The 22,582-nt window shown below is 40.1% G+C and overlaps 1 protein-coding gene across 43 annotated transcripts in view; it reads left to right on the forward strand.

The window, feature by feature from the left end:
• Nucleotides 1-22,582, forward strand: part of ABI3BP (ABI family member 3 binding protein) — a 141,603-nt gene that overhangs the window by 67,863 nt on the left and 51,158 nt on the right. For 20 of the 43 annotated variants that reach the window (XM_081198906.1, XM_081198867.1, XM_081198865.1 and 17 more), the window contains 13 exons: nucleotides 5,714-5,788; nucleotides 8,143-8,220; nucleotides 8,674-8,748; nucleotides 9,559-9,633; nucleotides 10,926-11,000; nucleotides 11,360-11,434; nucleotides 12,621-12,695; nucleotides 15,605-15,679; nucleotides 17,397-17,465; nucleotides 18,576-18,617; nucleotides 19,136-19,207; nucleotides 21,330-21,377; nucleotides 21,631-21,702. In XM_081198906.1, the coding sequence (XP_081055032.1) occupies nucleotides 5,714-5,788; nucleotides 8,143-8,220; nucleotides 8,674-8,748; nucleotides 9,559-9,633; nucleotides 10,926-11,000; nucleotides 11,360-11,434; nucleotides 12,621-12,695; nucleotides 15,605-15,679; nucleotides 17,397-17,465; nucleotides 18,576-18,617; nucleotides 19,136-19,207; nucleotides 21,330-21,377; nucleotides 21,631-21,702 (906 nt within the window). The remainder of the gene's footprint in view (nucleotides 1-5,713; nucleotides 5,789-8,142; nucleotides 8,221-8,673; nucleotides 8,749-9,558; nucleotides 9,634-10,925; nucleotides 11,001-11,359; nucleotides 11,435-12,620; nucleotides 12,696-15,604; nucleotides 15,680-17,396; nucleotides 17,466-18,575; nucleotides 18,618-19,135; nucleotides 19,208-21,329; nucleotides 21,378-21,630; nucleotides 21,703-22,582) is intronic. The other 23 variants (XM_081198868.1, XM_081198882.1, XM_081198887.1 and 20 more) reach the window with 22 other exon arrangements.

Genomic DNA, 22,582 nt, shown 5'->3' on the forward strand with positions numbered 1-22,582 from the left:
CGCCTATGCCTTCAATTTATAGGGGTATTCCGGTAAAGGAATCTGGGGGTCGTGTATTCCGTCCGATGCCTGCTTGGCGGGAGGCCTTGGCACGACCCCCGGTGACAGCAGGGGTGAGCCTATAGTTGGATTAGCATCAACAGGCTCCACCTACTGGTGAATAACCCACTTGTTTCGATCCAATGCCTAAGCCAATACCTTTCCATTGCTGTAATCAATAAAGTTGTGGCCTTTTCTAGCCCATTAACCTTATATCACGTGTCCCTGTGTCTTCATTTTACTTTGCGGGGGTCAGGTCCTCGAACCACAACATGCTGAAGAGGATCTTAGTGCCCAAGACACACTTTCAAATAATGTGATTGAGCCTGGGCCAAACAACACATGTTTTAACAGTGCATGTATTGTTTTTATGGTAAATAAGAGCCACTGGAGAGCCCAGTCAGAATCAGAACCTTTCCTCCTACACCTACCCCACAAAGCTGTACTTTGGAGGGAAACTCCCGTTGGTGCCAGTGGCCAATGGTGGGAGCCAGCACATCTGGGTGGGTGTGTTCCGTCAATGCTCCTGAACTGTTTGTGAACTGCTAGTCTGGCGCTTGCATGGAGGCAAGCTGGATTCCATGCCCTTTTTACATCCCAAAGAGGTGATCACCATTGTCAAATGTGGACATGCCGACAATCTGGCAAATCCTTGATTGGGATCTCCTAGTCCTTCTGGCTTATAGAAGTTATGGCTTATTTTGATTGCAGATTTTTGGTATGTTCAAGTTTCCAAGGCACGCTTTACTCTTAATGTGGATATTGATCAGATAACAGGAACAATCACCTTCATAATTTAATTTTTCTTTTCTTAAATTAACTTACTTGAGTCTGAGATCCACAAATTCCTTCATAATTTCAGAAGTCAGTCCATCAGGTTTTACTATTTACCTGGCATTTTAGTTACTATTTCAAGCACACTTTCTTGGAAGGCTTCATTGAAATTTTCCCTGGATTTCCTCTGCCGTATTTAAAGTATACCGGAGGGAGACATTTCTTTTCATTTAGAAACACTCTGGGTGGCCAATTTATGGTGAGGTTTAAGTTTCTGAAAAGATGCCTTTGTTAAGATGGTTGTTATATTTTGCACAGAACTCTGATAGCTCTTCATTTATGCAAAAAGGAAAAACCTAGTTCCTTTAGCCAAGAGCTATGAATCATGCAACTTTTTCCTTGTAAAATCTCCAAGGTTGCTTGTGTACTTTCTGTTGGCAATGAACCATTTATCCAAGTCTGCCATATTTGCAAACAAATCCTTTAATTCAATTGACGTAAATTAATTTGGTTTGTGGATTGTGGGCATTTTCTGTATAATGCATACAGCATTATACAGAATTCTTCCTTCCATATGTTTTTAGAGTTTCTTCTTAAAAAAAATTTTTTTAAATCACTTTTCCCTCTAAAAATAACAAAGTACACATCACCCTAAAATTATATGGAAAAGGGTTCCTATTTCATGTAGTGTACATGACTTGTCCCCATAATTTTTTCCTTGTTGGTCATCCTATTGATGAAATTATATTGTTGGAAGGACTCACACTCATGTCTGCTCATGAGCCAAGCAAATATATGTTTCTCTAACTCTGGCTTATGTCTAGACATGAGTGTCTGTCCTAATACAGATTTAATCATGGGAGTAACTTGTAGCTTATTCCCAGGAGTGAAACTAGTAATATTAGATGTGACCTAAAGTCTATTCTTGATGTTTCTTGGATGTGACCCCTCAGCACAGGGGCTCCCATTCACTTCTATGAGGAGCGTGATTTTTTTCTGGAGGTACGCAGAGTACGCAGTACCAGCACCTTTTTTTTCTAGAAAAAAGCAATGGTTAAAGTTGTGGGGCTTAACTATAACAACTACATGGTGAATACCGGCACATTTTTTCTAGAAGAAAAGCACTGATGAGGAGGGAAATGCTCAGCACAGTATATGCAGTAGGAAATATGAACTCCAAAAGTTAGTGAAGCAGATCGTGAGTTTATGTGGTGGACTGTTTAGCTTTTTATACCACAGAATTCAGACTGGAGATGCATTTTTAAATATCTTGCAGTCCCTTGTCAAAATGTGTTCTTAAACTTTCTTTGCTTTCTTTATGGAACATATTATGAAATTTCCTATTAATTCATCTGTTCCAGGACACATAGAGAACACACGTATTGTGTGACTCTAACATGGCACATGGTTTTCTGATTTTCAATATCTCCATTGTCTGGTCTTTGTGAACAGCTTTCTGTTTTCCTAAAAAACAAAAAACAAACAAACCCCTGACCACTGCAATTTGCTGATTGCTCAGAACCTAGCCTCCTGGTACTAATTAATTTTGTACAGACATGTTGTCCTGAGCAGGCTTGCATGTAAAAGTAAAACCTACAAAATTCACACTTTCCAAAACAACGCGCAAACTGAAACACAGCCATCTTTCAAAATTTGCACTCCTCCAAATTTTGCAGTGCAGTTCTCCAGCCAAATAACATTTACAAAAATGCACATACAACAAGCCTGTAATGTATGTGCATTTAACTTGTGCACATTCAGCTTTACATCTCGGGACAAAACCAATGAAAATATTTCAATAAAACATTAATACCAAAAAAGAGAGAGAGAGAGAAATATGGTTAATCAACCATGTGAACGCTGAGATTAAACCAGAAGGTGTTTGGATAGGCAAACTAGTAGAGGATTCTTCAAATTCAGAGGACAATGTGAAATCAAGGCCTTTAACTGTGTGCATGGCAAAGAAGAGAGGTAAAATTTCACAGGTACAGGCACAGCATTAAAGGAATAGTAGGTCAAGGATTCTGCATGGAAGCAGGAGCAATAGCTGGAAGCACTGGAAACTGGGTTAGGTGTGACGGAGATTCTGGAAGAAAGAATAGACACCATTTCTGAGCTGCCTTAGTCAACATTGTTATTTTGATTTCCTTGATGCCAAAAATGTGTCTAAGGACCTCAGAAGGCATGGTTTAAATTTTCTTTTGGCTTTGTGGTAAAATACAGATGCAGAACCTGAGAGTGACCACAGACTGTATTTGATAATTGCAGCCTGCTAGTTCTAATGGATCATTATCCTTTAATTCAATTTTATATGCTGAAATTTGTTTTTATAGTGAATTACATCTGAATGAAAAGTTAAAACATCCCAATGGTTTGGGTGGAGAGTTGTTTTTTGTCAGTAGGCAATGTTTGTAGCTTGATACAAGAAAACTGGTTCCCTTTCCACATCAGCTAGTATGCTGATGAAGTCCTGGGCATGAATTAGTTGAGATTCCTGCATAGCAGCAGGCTGGACTAGATGACCTTAGAGATTCCTTCCAGCTCTACAGTTCTATTACCTCCATGTGCTAGATTGGCCTTAAATTATCACCAGTTATTAATGGTGGTTGTTTTCCCTTTTTATGCAAAACCATATACAGCATAAATGTTTTTAACAACTAAATACTAGGAAATGATAGGAGAAAAATGGTTGGCTGCATTTGTGGTGAAAAATGAAAAAGGAAAACGCAATGCATTTTCGTTCAAGAAATGCTGAATTGCTTCTTCAGAGTTGAAATGTGACACAGCAGTGTAAGATAGTGAGTGAGATGCAATTAGTGCCTTTTCTTGCTTGAACGTTTTAATGAGGGTGAAAGAGGAGAGCGCAAAATATGGTTTGAAGTTCAACATCAAAAAAAAGAAGATCATGGCCACTGGTCCCATCACCTCCTGGCAAATAGAAGGGGAAGAAATGGAGGCAGTGAGAGATTTTACTTTCTTGGGCTCCATGATCACTGCAGATGGTGACAGCAGCCACGAAATTAAGACACGCCTGCTTCTTGGGAGTAAAGCAATGACAAACCTAGACAGCATCTTAAAAAGCAGAGGCATCACCTTGCCAACAAAGGTCCGTATAGTTAAAGCTATGGTTTTCCCAGTAGTGATGTATGGAAGTGAGAGCTGGACCATAAAGAAGGCTGATCACTGAAGAATTGATGTTTTTGAATTATGGTGCTGGAGGAGACTCTTGAGAGTCCCATGGACTGCAAGAAGATCAAACCTATCCATTCTTAAGGAAATCAACCCTGAGTGCTCACTGGAAGGACAGATCCTGAAGCTGAGACTCCAATATTTTGGCCTCCTCATGAGAAGAGAAGAGTCCCTGGAAAAGACCCTGATGTTGGGAAAGATGGAGGGCACAAGGAGAAGGGGGTGACAGAGGATGAGATGGTTTGATAGTGTTCTCGAAGCTACTAACATGAGTTTGACCAAACTGCAGGAGGCAGTGGAAGACAGAAGTGCCTGGCGTGCTCTGGTCCATGTGGTCATGAAGAGTCGGACACGACTAAACGACTAAACAACAACATTGCTTGAATGTTAGGTGTATCAATAACCACATCACTGACTTAGTCACCATAAGACTATGGAGATGTGTATCATAAGCAAACACAACCATTGGGGGGGTAATCTTGGGGGGAAGCACTTCGTTAGATTTTTTGGTTGTTGCTGTTTTAATCCTGTAAAAGGCATTGGGCCACAACATTGGGTGTCCAGTCCTTCCCCATATAGGCACAGTGCACCTAGATGAAAGGTCCCCCTTAGGGCTCAGTTCAGGTATTTATGTTCCCATGTTCTCAGCACAGAATAGCCTGGAGAACAGGTAGTCTGTGCAAACCTGCTGCACCCCATCCAGCTCTTCCCTACCATTCCAGATTGTGTATAATTTAAATACTAGATGGGGCTAAGAGAGGATGGGAACAGACATGCACACGCCACACAAACACATATGCACATTGTGGCTGGAATCCAAAGCCCTGCACAATGAGTTCCATGTCCGCATGGAAGCTTCGAACTTGTTTTCTAGTACAGTGATTCCCCCCTGCCAAATGGCAATCTGGTTTTTGAAAGTGAAGGAGCTGCTATTCCCTACAGAGATCTGCTATTCATATTTTTAAAAAAGGTTAAAATTTCCACTGGGCACCTCAAACCCCTTTGGCATGCCTAACAGAGTTCTTTGGATCCCACCCTGTATGTTTACTTGCTAGTTGAATAGTGCAAAATGTAATTCTAATATGTAGCTCATGTATAGAATGGCCCTTTGCATCACTTGCTAGTAGGCAATAGGGCACCGTGTAGGTTTGTACAGATGATTATTTCTGTTTTACTGTAGTTGACAGATAGGGTCTAGGGACTTCTGTAACTCCTACTTAGTGACTTCTCCTACCTGCCATTTGCAGGGCAACATAGCACAGGTACCATGTAAATTGATTTCCACAAGAGAAAGCAAAGTGGATCTGATGTTGCTCTCCTGAAATTAATATGTATTTTAAATATAAATATTCCGCAAAAGATACAGACCTCAACATGTTTGTGAAACCTTTAGAATATCCTATGTGTCCAAGTTTGAAGAAGAAGAAAAATATTGGATTCCCCTTTTCTGTTTGTGAGAGATGAGTGTAGTTTTTCAAAAGAAAAGGTATTCTCCTTAGTTTAAGATCCTCAAAGACATCTTCATTAAGATGTTGTCATTTGTGAATGCGTTTAAACTTGATTAGTTAAAAACCAACCAAATCAAAAGCTTTTTCCAAAAAATTACTCTTATTATTGATACTAGTTACATGCAAGCAAAGCCACCTCAGAAAATAAAAATTAGATTTAAAAGAAATCATAATTACAACGGCTATCAATTTATTATTTTTAGTTTTCAGCAAAACACAACCTGGTCTTTCAAGCCCCAGAAGATCTGATGAGATTGACATATCACACTCCGAACCAGGTATACCATTGCATCCTATGCTTACCACCCATGGAATTAAGACTGCAGTCTTCAGACTGCTGTACTTACTTCAGAATAGTTTCACTGAAATCAGTAAAACTGTTCTTAAATGAGAAGCTGGGGGATGTGTCCTTAGGCGCCAGCTCTCAATACTTCTTTCATGTCATTAGAATTTCTGTTTGCAGAATCTTCTGCGGAATGACTCTATCTGAAACTGAATTTAGAGAGCAAAATCTACAGACTACAATTCCAGATAACGCCATCCTCACGGTCTGGCAAATTACACCTGCACATAGAGGATTGCATCCCCCTGACCAGGTGTCCTCTCCCGCAGTCTGCTGGGTTCAAGAGTGTATCTGAAATGGGTAACCAGGACAGATTAAGGATTCTGTTTGCGTACCACCCACCCCACTGATCAACAGTCTCCCTTCCTGAGCTAGCTAGTGTGCTTTCAGGCTTGGTGTTGGAGTCCCTATGGCTGATTGTGCTGGAGGACTTTAATATTCACACTGAGGTTCCCCTCGAGAATGGCTCAGGATTTCATGTCCTCCATGACAACCATGGGTCTATCCTAAGTAATTTCTGGCCCTACCCATGCTGCAGAGAACACTCTGGACTGGTTTTCTGTGTTTGATTGTATGATGGTGATCTTAGAGTGGAGGGACTCTATAGTTCTGTTGCCATGGTCAAACCACTGCCTTGTGGGGTTTAGAACTCAGAGCCTCTGCAGAGGTGGGGGACTGATTAAGATGGTCAACCCCAGTAGGTTGATGTATCCAGATGGTTTCCTGATGGCTTTGGGAGTTTCCTGTTGTTCTCCCTTATACACCTTCTGTTTTTCCCAGTGTGTGTTGTATGCTGTAAATTCCTAGAGGTTCAAAGCCTGCCTATTTTGGGCTATATTTAAGGCTCCCTATGTGATGTGGATGGGACGCGGGTGGCGCTGTGGGTAAAACCTCAGCGCCTAGGACTTGCCGATCGTATGGTCGGCGGTTCGAATCCCCGCGGTGGGGTGAGCTCCCATCGTTCGGTCCCAGCTCCTGCCCACCTAGCAGTTCGAAAGCACTCTTAAGTGCAAGTAGATAAATAGGTACCGCTTTATAGCGGGAAGGTAAACGGCGTTTCCGTGTGCTGCGCTGGTGCTGGATCGCCAGAGCAGCTTCGTCACGCTGGCCATGTGACCCGGAAGTGTCTCCGGACAGCGCTGGCCCCCGGCCTCTTAAGTGAGATGGGCGCGCACAACCCTAGAGTCGGACACGACTGGCCCGTACGGGCAGGGGTACCTTTACCTTTTTATGTGATGTGGATAATAATAGTGCAGTCGTATCTTAGCTCCCGAATGCCTTGCAAGTCGAATGTTCCAGCTCCTGAAGGATCAAAACCCGGAAGTGAGTGTTCCGGTTTTCTAACGTTCTTTCGGAAGCCGAACATCTGACGGGGCTTCCGCAGCTTCCGATTGGCTGCAGGAGCTTCCTGCCACCAATCGGAAGCTGCACTTTGGAAGTCAAACAGACTTCCGGAACGGATTCTGTTCGACTTCCGTGGTATGACTGTATTAAAAATATTGGTATATTTATATCTCATCTTTTTCCCAGTGAGACTCAAGGCAGCTTATCGAGATAAAATAGAACAAGTTAAAAACATAGGAAAACAGAAAATAAATAGTCTAAGAGTTAAATCTTATGTCTTAAGTCTCTTCTACTGAAACCAGTGTGGCCAAATGCAAAAGAGAGCAGGGCTTCTGTGCCTGTAATGTCATGTAGAAGAGGGGATTTCTGCTGATATAGGTGACCACCTTAGTTGACCGGAATGGGACTTCAAAGTGCCTCATATGTTCTCACTGCTAGGTTAAGGCTACACAGTTACCTGGAAGCAAGTCACGCAAACTATGAGATTTTCTGAGTTTACGTGTTTACATTGCACAGTAACTTTTAGTAGACTATGTTGCTTATTACAGTGTTGCTGCTTGTGGTATTCCACTTTGCTTGGATAATGCCACTTTAGTTGAGTCGTTAATAAAACCTTAAGTTTTTCTGTGTGGCACTGATCCAGATACCAAGATGTAATCCAAAACAATTACAGTACGGGTGGGCAGGCAGGCAGGAACTAAACAGATGACCACTCAGCATTTGTTCAAATCCACATACACTACAAAGAAGGAAATCTTTCATACAGTGTGATTTAAACAGATGACTTCATCTGTAACACCTACTAAACTGGTAAACTAAAAACAATGGCCAATAGTCAAGGAAACCCTTCAGGTTTTTCCTACAGAAAAATAGCTTTCCTCCTGCAGAAACTTTTCCCCCCACCAAGCTGGCTTTTCTTCTTATACTTGTCAACATTTCTTCCAGCAGTAACAAATGAACCCACCCTGGAATCTTTCACACCAAAAACATCCAAGCCTCTTGACTGGCCAAAGACACCACAGGGTAATGCTCTTTTTCAACGTGAATGGTCATACTGTGTGTCATGTTTCATCAGAAACATTTTCATTCCACGTGAATCCATTTCTTTCAGAATAAAATCATCACCATCCTTTCCATACTCACCTTTTATCACACTTCTAGCTTCTACAAAGTCTCCAAACCTTTGTAGAAACATGGTTCATCCTTTTATTTTTAATTTCAGTTATGAAAGCTGCATGGGCTCCCTATCATTTATTATTATTATCCATCTCTTTGCACAACTATCTTTGAGGGAAATTGACACTTGTCACTGGAGCACTGAGTTATGCTTAAGATCAGTGCAGTGTGGTCTGTAACTCCATCACTTTCATCAGCCTTGCGAGTCCATTCCATTCTGTTCATCATTGCAAGAATGTTGCATGAACGGTTTGTTTAAATTTTGAAGGATTTTAAATGTAACCATGATGCTCTTTTCAGCTTCATCTGAAACACCATTTATTCCTTTTAAATGGAAGACTTCTGCCACTCCAGAAGGATGGCATGTGAGCCCCGGTAATTAAATACTCACTTTATGTATACGCTACAGATGGCCTTTTTAAAACTCTTCTCTGTTCAGCTGTGCAACAGCTACTAGAGCATCAATTCTATCCCTACTTACAGTACCTGGCGGTAAGCCTCATTGAATTCAGTAGGAGTAACTTCTGCATAGACATGATTAGGATTGCATGCTAAATTACTATCAGTTACTACTTTTCTGTGATAAATCTGAGTACTGTGATAAATTTTGATTCACACCAAAAAACATTTTTTCTGTTTATTTTTTTCTCAAGAGCTATTGAACCTGGGTTTGGTAATGAAATGCAGATTGTTCACAAATCTATATTACAATGAAAGAAATTTGCACTTTTGTTTTAGATACATTGATTATGAACATGAAATCAATGTATGCAACTATTGATGATTAATTTGAAATTTATTTCTAGCTTTTTCTGCTTTCCAGATCTCATGCATTAAGAGTTTATTTTCCATTGAATAGTCCATGTTGTATTACTGGGGCTTATACAATCAAGCTCAGAAGAGTTTGTGGGTGTGCCCTCTTCCCTTTTGCCATCTTTCTGTTGAAATAGGGGCTGTTGCTGCCAGTTTTGTACATGAGTCGTTATTAAAATGTGTTTAGTGTATTTGGTGATAACGGACCTTCTGTTTTGAATTTGATAGGTTCCCACCCCCAACCCAATCTTTCTATTTTCACATTAAACATTTTTGTTTTATCAATAAATAGGAAATATTTCACTTCAAGATTGGTAACTTTTAGTTATAATTGTCTTTTTCTGTTCAGTTTGAATTCTCTTCTTTTTCTAGCCACTAATCAACCACCTTTGAAGCAGAATACACCTAAAACTTCTAGAATCACTGAACGATTAAAAGCTGTTCCAGGTAACATTCATTTCCTGGAAAAGTTGTATAACTTGCATTAAAATTCAGTCCCTGAAGAGCCCTGAAAATATTTTTTTATTGCCATTTTTAACCACTGCAAATAATAAAAACAGAGTGTACTTTCAAATGTAGTATTTGGCTTACAGCTACAGCATTAATTCTTGAAATTTGAAAACGTTATTGCTCTTAATTGAAATTGCTCGTTGAACTGATGCCCAATGAAATATCTGTCCTTTGATCAATTTAACAATGAGCATTTGTGAAACAGTGTGGGCAAATGTGCTTGCTGTTGTTATTTGAAGATTTGCCCCTAGAAATTATAGATGCAGCCATTTCCTGTTTTCAGCAAAAGTGTGACAACTATTTTAAAAGGCCAACGGCAAATTGAGCAAATTGCTTTTCTGAAGGAAAGTAATGCTTATCCACATAAAAAGAAAACATTTATTTAAAAAAAATATTTATAGTACTTGAATTTGGATGATTTTTAGATAGCTTTCCTTGTGGGCAAAGCACTTGTGAGGTCACAGCTGCAAAGATACAGTGGGGGAGCCATACCAATTATCCCACTGGTGTATCAGCACATGCCCCATTGTTCCACTTCCTTGCCCCTCCAAGTAAGCAGCAGCTATGCTGTTGTTAGGAAGCTACTGCTGCAGCTACACCCCTCCCCCCAGAAGCTGCTTCTGTCCGTGGTTTGGAACAAACTACAGTTTCCCTTTGTGTCAGGGAACTTGGTTTATCTAAACCATAGTTAGTTAATACAAGGTTCAAATTGTGGTTTTGAACTACACTTTTACACCAGCTTTACTAATTTTCTCCACACGTATTTCTTGTGAGAGCTACCACAAGCCTTGTCAATTATGCATCAATTCTAGCATTACATAATCAGCATAATCAACCATTACATGAGTAATGAAAATATTATTTAACAGTATATGTAATTGATGGCACTTGAAAGAGTTCAAAGCACTTCACATATGTTATATTTGTAATCCTTATAACAACTTGGTAAGGTAGAAATATTGGAATATTGTTATTCCTATAGATAGATCACCTGGGCATGAGGGAGAATGGCTTTCTTAAAGTAATCTGGTGAGTTACTGGGAAAGAATAGACAAATATGATTTTGCTGTTGTCTGAGGCTTTAAGGGGTATATTTTTTGCGACAAATTTACAATTTTTAAACATCCTGTTTCATCTTCACTTTAGTTTATTTGATTCTAATTTCCTAGGAAGAAAATTAAAAAAGACAGTAAGAAGCAAAAATCTATAATACAACCTGTGTCTTTCAGCTCTGCCGGAAACAGAATTGGTTCCTTCTACACCTAAACCTTCTGCCCATCCCAAAATACCAGAATCTAAACATGGTAATAACAATTCATGCCATGGATTGTAATTATTGTTGTTGTTTGAATTCAAAGTTAGCCTGTCCGAAAGAAGCTATGTTGTTGGTTTGAGGAAATACAAAACCATTTGGGTCAACTTTGTGTAGCCTTCAGTCTTTGCGCGCTACCTCATATATTCATATTCATAAAATCTTTCGGTGAAAACAGTTATAATAAGAAAACCATGCAGGAATCAGAAAGAACCCTATTTTTATATTAATTGCAAGTAATCATATGCTGATTCTGGGCAATGGGAAATAGATCTAACTTTAAACATCTTTTATGAATAACTGTCTAATTCCCGCATGATTTATTGCTCTCTCTCTTTTCTTTTTCATCAGCAGAAAAAGAACCTCAATGGGAAGCCACTACACTTAAAATTTATAAAACCCCTGAATTGCCAAGAACAACACAGGGTAATAATTAATTAGGTTTACATGAAGTGAAAGATGAATAATTGTAATAGTTAAATAACTCTGTATATGCCTCCATTTATTCTATAGATGGTTGGTCTATTAAATATGGGCCACATGGAATGGACTGCGAATAGACACTGTCAAAAGCTACAGAACAGAGTCAGTTCTTTCCTTTCCCCTTCCTCTCCTGTGCCACTCACCTGCCTAGTTAGAACATTAGAGGGGAAATGTACTATGGACTTTTTCAGCCCACCCCCTGGGCTGGAAGTCCGACTTTTCATAGCTCACAAAGAGGGCGACAAAGTCAGGGATGTTTCAGTTTAGTCCTAACAATTCTACATGGGTGCAAAAAATATGGTGAAGCAGACTTTTGTATATGCATCCCCTTTAGGATCTGGCAAATGCAAATGTACACAGGTACAGTACTTCCCAGTGTTGGTTCTCTGCATGCATTCAGTATTTGGGAGTCTGTCAGGGTGCCAAAACACTGGAGTGGGACCTTTGAACGCAGTACAAAACACAATATTGGTGCTTCAGGTTTTTTATCTCTGGGGTCTGGAAAAAACAAAACAATACCCCCCAATCATAGAGGAGGACTGGGGAAGGCAAGGTTAGCATTCAGACCTTATCTTTGAAAAACAGGTGATCTGTGCTGTTTGTTGGACAGGAAACTGCTGAAAGAAAAATGCATAGCGGTTTGCAGGCATCCCAGGGAAATAGGTTATTTTCTTCATATATTGATCAAGTTCCAAAAAATGGTGAGACTAGTTCTGTGAGCCCAAGGGGCCATGCCTATAACCCTGTGCAGACTTACCTGTCTGACTTGCTAAGATTTGCTTCGAAATATGCACAGAATAATTTTTTTAACTCAAGTAGCAGCCCCTCCATGACGTTTGGCAAACTACTTTTGAGTCTCCCAGACTAGTTTGTAATACGGCTTTATTTTTAAGGGAGAAGGATCGAAAATAAAATAATCACACAGGGATAGCATAAGCCTGTTGTATATGCCATGCAGTTCTTGGTATCTCAGTAACTGTTTGTTTGGGATACTCCTATGTAGTTTTGGACTTAGGTGAGCACACAACACTGGTTGTGAAGGACTCCCCCTCGTTTTAAGCTCCCAGTGCTATCTGTGCTGCTTTCTTAGGGCACATACAAATGACCTTTTCATTTTTATTCCTTTCAGCTCCCAGTAAAACAAAAATCCCAGTTTCCAAGCCCCAAATCCCTCCCCATCTGGAAGAGCCAAAGATTGTACCGGGTAATTGCTATGTACTTTCCTATAACTATTTTATTCCACAGCATGGATCAAGCTTTCTTCTAACGGACTTGGGCATGCAGTTCACAAAAACAGAACATGTGTTGTTCGTGTGCATTCATTCTTATATAATCTTAGAACATGTAATGCAATATAATTCCATTTGTAATCGCAAGTAACAGTCTGAGATTAAAAACAGCTTCTAAACACCAAATTAGATTTTGCTGTCATGTCAAAGCTTATAGTTCTGTTGTTTTGTAAGTTAAAATATTGTAATGGGGTGAATTAAGTTGCCATTACCTAATTTGTTTGAAATCTGGCTCAGGTTTGACAATTAAGTTAACGTTGGTTGATTTGCTAGCTCAGTCACTACTAGCAATAAATAATGATAGGGATAAAATTCTGAAAGAGGTTTCAAGAAAAATACCAACGAAAACTCAATGAAAGAATATTTTGACTGGAAATAAGTGCTATGCTGCTTCTATTCCATACAAAGCAGTATGGTACTATGGGTGCTGGGGCACCCCTGACCTCCCAGCAGCTGAGTTACAGTTATTTATTGGAAGGTGAGGCAGCAGGGAGATTTGTGTGGTGCAAATGTACCACCAGGAGAGCTGTATTGGCTGTGCCAGTTCATTTGCCCAGCACTGATCTCCCTGCCTCCTCGTCCCTCTCCTTCCTGATAAGCAGCAGTGACTCAGCAGTCAGCTGCCTCCTACTTATGTAGATATTTCAGACCCAAGCAAATATTTTTATTTTTATTTTTCATGCTACCTCTGTTCATGAGAATTTCTGCAGAACTAAACAGACTTATGTGATACATGCTAACATTTTGATATTTTTCATATTACAGCTTTGAGAAAGCACAACTAAACCATTCAATCTTAATATGTTCCTCGAAATCTGGCACTTTAATTTGCAATAACCAATTTCTTCAACCTGTGATGGCCAGACCCACTCTAGCCAAGCTGCTTGGGTGCAATTTCCCATTTAGCTATGACTTAATCATCCTCTCACAGTACTTTGACCAGAAAAGCCCTTACATTTCCCCCACCCCCTAAAAAATCTAGGTATGTCTCCAGTGTGAAAGCAGGGACTTCAAAAGCCTCTACTAGGCTTGAAGTAAAACACATAGTATAGGAAGGTGCCATGTGCAGCCCAAGGACTTTGAATTAAATATAGAGAATAAACACACACAGGCACATATAGTTGGAAATATATTTTCCATTCAGATATACTATCAGCTTTCAGACAATAAGAAGTACAGCTGTGCTCTGTGCAACATGTGGTCTTCTCCATCCATGTATAAAGATTAATCCAGAGATTTAAATGAGAGGCAACAGATGTGCCTTTCTCAATGTAAACTGAAATTTCCATATTGTTTATTTTCTTCATGCTTTTGTAGAGTTGAAGGAAAGTCATAGAATTTCACCAAGATTGAAAGGGGAAACTGGCCATTAAAATGATGAGATGCTTTCCACTTGGATAAGTACCATGCATCTATTTTTAGTTATGAGTCAGAAGTAGAACGGGGTTTGTGTTACTTGATCTATACCCTAAAGCTTGCCCTGTCTCCTACAGGTCAGCTACTCTCTGGTGTACTCAGCTAAACATACAAATCTGAAATATTAGCTCAGGGGAGTCAAAAGCAGTTGGACTTCCTGTTGGTGACACAATTCCCTTGTGTACTGTTTGCCTTAGCACCAGAGAGGCTTAAATGTGCCAGGTTGACAGTGTGTGTGTCTTGGAGTGGATGTTGACGACTGATGTATTATTTTTCACTTTCTTAGGAGGATAATATATGCTGTATGCTAAATATAACACGTTCATATTTCTATTAAATTAGCCTCAACATTCCTTTCCCTCTTGTTAAGCAGCAACCTGCAGAGTTGGGCATTGTCTTTCCCTTTTAAAAACTTATGGAAGTAATGAAACATTTTGGTTTCATGGATTGTAGACTTTTGCTCTTATCCTTAAGATATTCCACTGGAAGAAGCCTCATTTTCTCCACTTGTACTGGTACTGGTACTGGATCAGGCTGTATTATTCCAACTTTAAAAGAGTACTACCTTCTGCTTTTCATTGTGCTTGAATAACTCAGCCACATGATCTTCTGAATGCTCTGAAGCAGGGGTGAGGTATCTGTGGCCTCCATATGTCAATGGAATATCATCAGCTCAAGCCAACATGTCCAATGGTCAATCCAACAATGTCTGGAGGGAGGACTAAAAATTTCCTGCTCTGTTTTAGAGAACTATAGGTGCCACTTCAGATGTTTTGAATTAGTAAAATGACAGCAAATATGAATCTGCTTCCATCTTCTAATAACTCGCTTTGGAGGAGGACTTGATATTTTGTATAATATCATATTTGCCTTTAAATTATTTATGTTTCTCAGGGCAAAATACATCAGACTAAACTATTTTATCTGCACGATAACCTTGAGTGAAATAGGCTGAAATACGGATTTGTCAAAGACCACTAAGTTAACATTAGAGCTGAGCAAGGATTCAATCCCACAAGAACATAAGAAGAGCCCTACTAGATTAGACCGAAGCCTACCTAGTTCAACATCCTGTTTCCCACAGTAGTCTGCCAGATGCTCAAGGGAAGCCCATTGGCAGGATGTGAACCCAGTAAATAGCCTATTGCTGCTGAGTATCCAGCAACTGATACTCAGAGACTTGCTACCTCTGAACCTCTGAAAGCCATGCTCTCCATGCATTTTCTAATCAAGGTCTCCCAAATTAAATCCAACAGTGATACTACACTACTTGATTATATTTATGATTAGGTAGACAGTCCAAAAATGCCGTTAAAACAGAGTATGCCGCACATTATTTGAATACACATTCTAAAATCCTGAACTCTCGGATTTTCCTTTTTTAAGAGACTATCCTTTACTCCAACAGTTACCAGCAAATTGCTTCCAGTTCCCACCACAACTAAGATTTCTCACACTGTCGGACATCCAGGGGCAACAATGGGTAATATATTTTACTTCAGCTAATTGTCACTATCCAGCTGGTTCTTTTAATTTCTTCTCATTACTACAAGGAACCTTTCATTTACTACAAGTGCATTTTCTACCACAATTTCATCTTTAGAATTTTGCTAGCCTTTCAAATTTTAGGGTTAGTCTACCATAACATCCACCTTAGACATTGCTGCTGCTGCTGCTGCTGTTTTAGGAGAGTAGTTCCCATGTACAGTATGTGAAACATACCCTATCCTACTAGCCCCGTATTTTCTGCAAAAATCTTCAAGATCCTTTTCTTGCATGGGTGAAACTCTTGACCACTAACACATGAGAAACCAAGCCTATGACATGGATGCTACAGTTGCCACATATTGCAGACATTTGTGGCATACCAAGACTGAAGCAACAGGGATCATGAGCATGGCTTTGACAGAGTCAGGTCTATACGTCTGCCTGTCTCTTCTGCAAAGCTGCCAACTCCTCAGGTCAATAGACTGCTGACAAAAAACAACAACAAAAAACCACACCAAAACCCAGTGCTCCTATATGATGTACCATAGTGCTATCAGTATCTCAGACTTGAGACAGAATCTATTGCAACACTTTGCCTTCCCACAAAACAACAAACACATTTATTTATTTTTTGGCCCACTTTGCACTAAAGCGTGTCATAGGAACTCCTGCTGAGTATAGAATAATTCAAACCAATGCACTGGAGTGGAATGTCATATCCTATTAAGCAAAGCTTGACAGTTTAACTTGGTTTCACTGCTAGGAATTACCGTAGACACATCTAGTTAGCATCTGAATCCCCTCAGCTCCAGTCTTCCTCCAAACTGCCAAATCCTCCAGCCTGTCAGCTTTTATCATACTTCCACAGTCATTGCCAGCAAAAGTATTTGGTAACCCAGCTGTGAAAATTTGTAAACTCTATACATTAAATTAATTTTAATCTCAAAATAAATAGCGCAAGTACACTTAGTCTGATTGCCCTTTTGTTTTACCATTAAATCCATAAGGAATCTTTTAGGAATATTTTTGTTTAAAATGTTTAACTGACACAAAACCGTCATATAAAACCCTCCAGAATCAAATAAACTTTCATAATTAGGTTTGAATGTTGATGGTTTGAATCAACTGGTTATTCAAACCAGACTGGCTCAGAAATTTCTGTGGAATCATGGTTAAATAGATGATGCGCCTGAGAAGGTACAAGCAGACTCTGTAATATATTGAGTTCCGATGTTTTAAAATAAATCATACCAGATAATCAAGGGGAGTAGTTCCTCTGAATGGTGGAGTCCTGCTCAGGGAAAAGAGTTTGTAAAAGGCACCATTTTGCTGTGGCTCAGCAAAAAATTAAAGCTGAAATAATGCATCTTAAAAAAAAAGGTGCTTGTATGTTGGATATAACAGGACAGACTTCATATAGAAAAATGTCTCCTTTTGAGCATGAACAGTAGGAGTGCTTCCATCCTTGTGGATTACACTTGAGAGTTCTGGAGAGATGAAAGGTAGGAGATATTGAATGTTGGCTCGGTGCATCACAAGAACATGTCGAGTAAGAGAGCAAGCCCCACTGAAGGCAGCAAACTTACTTCTGAGTAAACATGCAAAGGAATGCACCATCAATCTTTAAGAAAAATGTCATCTGAACCATATGATACAAACACATCCTTTGAGTTGGCATGCACTTGAATTATTTACCGATGTTTTTTCCCCAGCTGTAACTGAAGCAGATCAGTTTCCTTTTAAACCATCCACAGCACCAGAACCCTCATTTACTAAATCTGGTAATTATGTGTTTTTACAAATGGGCTTAATGAAACCTTCTGTGATGTCATTGCTGGTAGGGATTTTGTTGGTGCTACTCGTGTAGGCATTCCTTGTTCAAGCATAGTCCCCGAATAGGGCTCTGGTGGTATGACTGCAAATATACTGCAGGTGCCATCTTGATTGGTCACTAGACTGTTTCCTGTCTAGACTCCCAGCAATCTAGATCTCAGCATTTTGGCACTTTGGATTGTTAGATTGTGAGCAATTGATCCTGCCTGCTGGGCTGACGGTCTGAAACAATCACCAACATGGCCTCTGGTTAACAGTTTGACTATTCAACTGTTTTAACATTTCCAGATGTTCTTGAAGAATGTGAATGGGAGGTCTGATTGAATAACAGAGCAAATCAATTACAAATAAAAATATAATAGGCAGTAACTGCCTCTCAGAGAGGTACATTTCAAAACGAGGTTGCATAAGGCATTTGATTGTATGTATGTATGTATGTAAAATATCGCTCTAGTCCGCCTTTCCCAGTGTCAGAAAAGTATTTTGAAAACTAATACAATAAATAATCCATTAAAATTCTATGACTGCAAAAACAGAATGATAACCGAAATAATAGCAACATCCATCCATCCACCTATCCCCAAGCCTTCACAAACAGGGTAGTCCTTACAGAAGCAAGTGAAACAGGAGTGGTTAACTGTTTTCAGGATGAAGGGCACTTTGACCCATGGACAACCTTCCACATCCTGCATAGCAAGGTGGGAATGACGAAGATGGGAAACCACTTTCCCCCCATATATTTTTTTTAAATTGTAAACAAAACACCACAGAATTATTAGACCCTAACAGAAATCTCTTGGTTGACCATACATGAGCCACAGATTAGCCACCCCCGACCTAAAGATTAAGAGGCAGAAATGTACTTCCAGATTGTGGATCTTCAGTAATATTTTCTTGCGTGTATGTTTTCCACTGTTAACTCGCTTGATTCTAAGATTTTGTATCAAACTCTCACTTTAAAATAGCCGTATAGCCTTATGTTTATAGGGTAATGCAATAGTTACATTCATTCTGAAAGGTTTTCCTCATTTTAATCGTTACCTTTTTTTCTGGTGCAGTTTCGGAGCCTATTACATTTAGCAATGAACTTCCAATAGTAGGTAATGGTGTTTTCCTCGTGCACTGACTGGTCTTGTTCACTTTCTTTTCTCAGAAACCATTTGCATTTTCTCCTTCTGAAAGGTCATCTAACACCATCCTTCTCTCCCCCCCATTAAAATTCACCCTTTCTCTAGGTATGTTGATCACTTAGCACATTTGTAACCATTTTCATTTCCACCCCACAGAATTACTTTTTCTTTCCTCGCACAGTGATTCTGTCACCTTTTGAAAACAGCTGGAAGTAGCCACATTACACTGCAGTCAAGTCTTTCGTGTGTGATGCGCATTCCTTTTTTAAGCTAGGCTCCAGAAATGGCCACGAATCATATGAATCACTTTAACCAACCTTATACATGTATTATGGCAACTTTCCTTTCGAAAGTCTCTTGTGTTGTCTGCCTTGGTACACTTCTTTCCCACAGCATGATTTTGTTTCATCACCTTCACCTTCGCATCTGAAAAGCCAGAGCCAAACATATTGGTCTTTAACAGCTCCTAACCAAGTTTTCTCTTTCAGCTCCAGAAGTCAAGCATCGTGTTTCAAGTCCTAAGACAACCATTGGCCCTCATGTGCTGCATACTAAACCTGGTAATTTTCCTCAGTTGTCACATTTAAAATGGTCTGTGTATGCATCTCAGTAACATTGCATGGGTGTAGTTGCCTTTGGTAATACATGAATACACCCCATTCAGTTTAAAGGAAATTTTGCAACCAAAATGAAGTGCAGGATTTCATTCTAAGCCCATAATGGCTTGCATTCAGTGGTGCCCTAGCAAGAGCAGAAGGGGCAGTTTCAGACCCTCTCCTTCACATTGCATCAAACACCAGTCCAGAGGGTCCTCTGAGGGCTGCAGGTGCTTTTGTGGAAAGAGAAAGTTGGGAATGACGCTTTCTGCAAATGGAACTCTTTTTACAGTTCTTTGGATCTAAGACATTGATAGTAATTGCGTGGACAGGCGGAGTCCCCAGATCCTGCACGGTCCCCCCGTCATGTGGAATAACGACTCAAGACAACGTGCTATGGGATTAAATTGGCTACAACTTTATTAAATTTCAAATGTGGGTAGACCTTGGCTCAGGCATTGGGCGTTCTCCCTCCCCGGTCCCCAGCCGGGGACCTAGGGAGCATCAGGGTTATCCAGTGTGGGGGGGGATGGGCCGGCTCTGGAGAACATATGTTCAAGCAGAGATGGCCGCCCCCGTAACGCCGCCGCCGCAGGAGAGAGCAATGACGACCTTTCGGTGTACGGCCAAAGCCTCCCTTCAGAAAACCCCTTTAACGGGGAACCCTGGTATTGCCGCCGCAAGAGGAAGATGGACAAAAGGATTCCGCCCAAGGCCTGATACCACCAAAGTTGTGATGTTTTGCTACGGGAAAGGCGAAACCTGCCAATGCAGGGAAATTCCTTTCTGGCCCTTTAACAGCGACCTTAATGTAGCAGCGCCCGCATACCTGTGAAGAAAAGTTAACCTGCAAAACCTGTGAAGAAAAGTTAACCTGCAAAATATGACATTAACTGAGGGTGGGTAGGGTGGGAGAAGCTCTGGAGCCAAGTGAGGATTCCTAGGTAAGATCCTCCCTCTATTGTGTGGGCAGGTAATCCCTCCCCTACCTGGCCTGGTCTCCTTGGCAACGCTTCCCCCAGGTGGGATTGGACAACTGACTGAGGTAGGCGGAGACCTCCAGGTATCACACCTGAGGGAAGGCAAAGCCAAGCCTATGCTGTTGGGGCCGCTCCAGACCTAGGGGCTGCACGCGTCCACGCAAAGGGCGCCCCCCGTTTTAAGCGGGGAGCGGTCATTATATAATTATCTCGTTTTGGGGTGCTTGAGCATTTTGTTTGGTCTACATTTTTAAGCAAACTGATTTGATCTGCACTTCCAGGACTAATATTATCTTTACACAGAATATAGTTAAATGTTTCATTCTCACACACTTCTCCGAATTTTGCAATAACAGTTCTTTGCTCAAAAAATTACCAAAACGCACATATAAAAGCATGTTTTAAGTTAAAATGCATACAAAGGTTGAGGAAGAAATAGAATGATTCCTCCATCCTTAGCATTATTATAAAACCAGGCCTCTTACAAGTATGTTGTCAAGATAGCCTCTTGTTACCCACCCCACAATTGCCATTTCACATCTCCGTGCATAATCATCACTGTTGATGTCTGACCACTTTCCTTCCTTTCCTCACTTTGCTCATTAGCATGACATCTAGATTATCCTTTGATTTGATACAATTTTGGAAAGAAAATTATTAAGAATACATGCATGGGTGTAGTTGCCTTTGGTAATACATGAATACACCCCATTCAGTTTAAAGGAAATTTTGCAACCAAAATGAAGTGCAGGATTTCATTCTAAGCCCATAATGGCTCGCATTCAGTGGTGCCCTAGCAAGAGCAGAAGGGGCAGTTTCAGACCCTCTCCTTCACATTGCATCAAACACCAGTCCAGTGTTTGGCACATAGATTAATAAGTATTGATTTATCTTTAGTAAAATTTAATAATTCTTCTGATCTACCAGCAGACATTAGTAATATTGTTTTCAGTGTAAATTAAGATTTTTTTCATATTTTATTTTATACGTTTACTCCTTGTTATGTTTTACTATTTTTGTTTGTCATTGTTCTGATGATTTTGTTCGTCACTTTGGCAAGAAGCATCATTTATTATATATAAAAGTTTTGTTTTGTTTTTGTATAGATATGAAACCTGTTGCACATAGAACTGAGCCACCCAAGTCTGAACTAGGTAATGATGCTTCACTGAAGATTACATTCTTCTGTTTTTTATTTTGATTTTTTTATTGTTGATGTATGCCACTCTGAGTACACTATCAACAGAATATAAAAATATGTAAACATTAAGTAAAACCAAGTGGTATTATAGGAAATGCATTTTATTTTCTGAAATGCACATGTGTCTTGTTCTTATCTCATATGTGACTCAGACAAGACAAGCCTAATCTCAGATCCACCCCACCCCCCTGTTTTGTTTCCAACAGTACCATTTATTACGGACTTGGACTCAATTAACCTCCATATTCATGTTTTCAATGGTCCCAAAGCTACTCCGGGTAATGGATTATTTACTTCCTTGAAAAGTATATTTTATCTGTTTATCCTTCTTACAACTTTATGAAACACTAATTGCACTTTGATTCTTCTGCTTGTCATGACTTCCAAACCATTTCTTTGCTGTTCCATCAAAGAACAACCACCCCCCCAAAAAATCTTCTTCATAAGAAGATTGCCATCAAACACAGCTTCCACACTTCTCTATACTTTTTGGTCAAACTTCATTCTATTCGATTTGAAGAAGGCACTGTGTACACTTAGTAAGTTCAAATGTTTTGATTTTCATTTCATCCAAGCTCTTCAGTGGTGTAACAACAAGAACAGAAGGTCCAAATTTGAAAGCTCGCAATTTTTTATTAATTTTTTATTAATGGGACGCGGGTGGCGCTGTGGGTTAAACCACAGAGCCTAGGACTTGCCGATCAGAAGGTCGGTGGTTCAAATCCCCGCGACGGGGTGAGCTCCCGTGCTCAGTCCCAGCTCCTGCCCACCTAGCAGTTCGAAAGCACATCAAAGTGCAAGTAGATAAATAGGTACCGCTCCAGCGGGAACATAAACAGCGTTTCTGTGCGCTGTTCTGGTTCGCCAGAAGCGGCTTAGTCATGCAGGCCACATGACCTGGAAGCTGTACACCGGCTCCCTCGGCCAATAAAGCGAGATGAGCACCGCAACCCCAGAGTAGGACACGACTGGACCTAATGGTCAGGGGTCCCTTTACCTTTACCTTTAATTTTATTAATGTGTTGCTGATTCACTTGAATTTATCCAGTATTTTGAGTGTTTGTTAAGCAGCTCCTTTTGCATTCATTTTGTGTTCATATCCTAATAGTATATATAACTACTCTCAGTTTTACTTTTATGTAAGAGTATTTGTTATCT

This window comes from Podarcis bocagei, assembly GCF_964188305.1.
Source record: "Podarcis bocagei genome assembly, chromosome: 6".
Classification (NCBI taxonomy): Eukaryota; Metazoa; Chordata; class Lepidosauria; order Squamata; family Lacertidae; genus Podarcis; species Podarcis bocagei.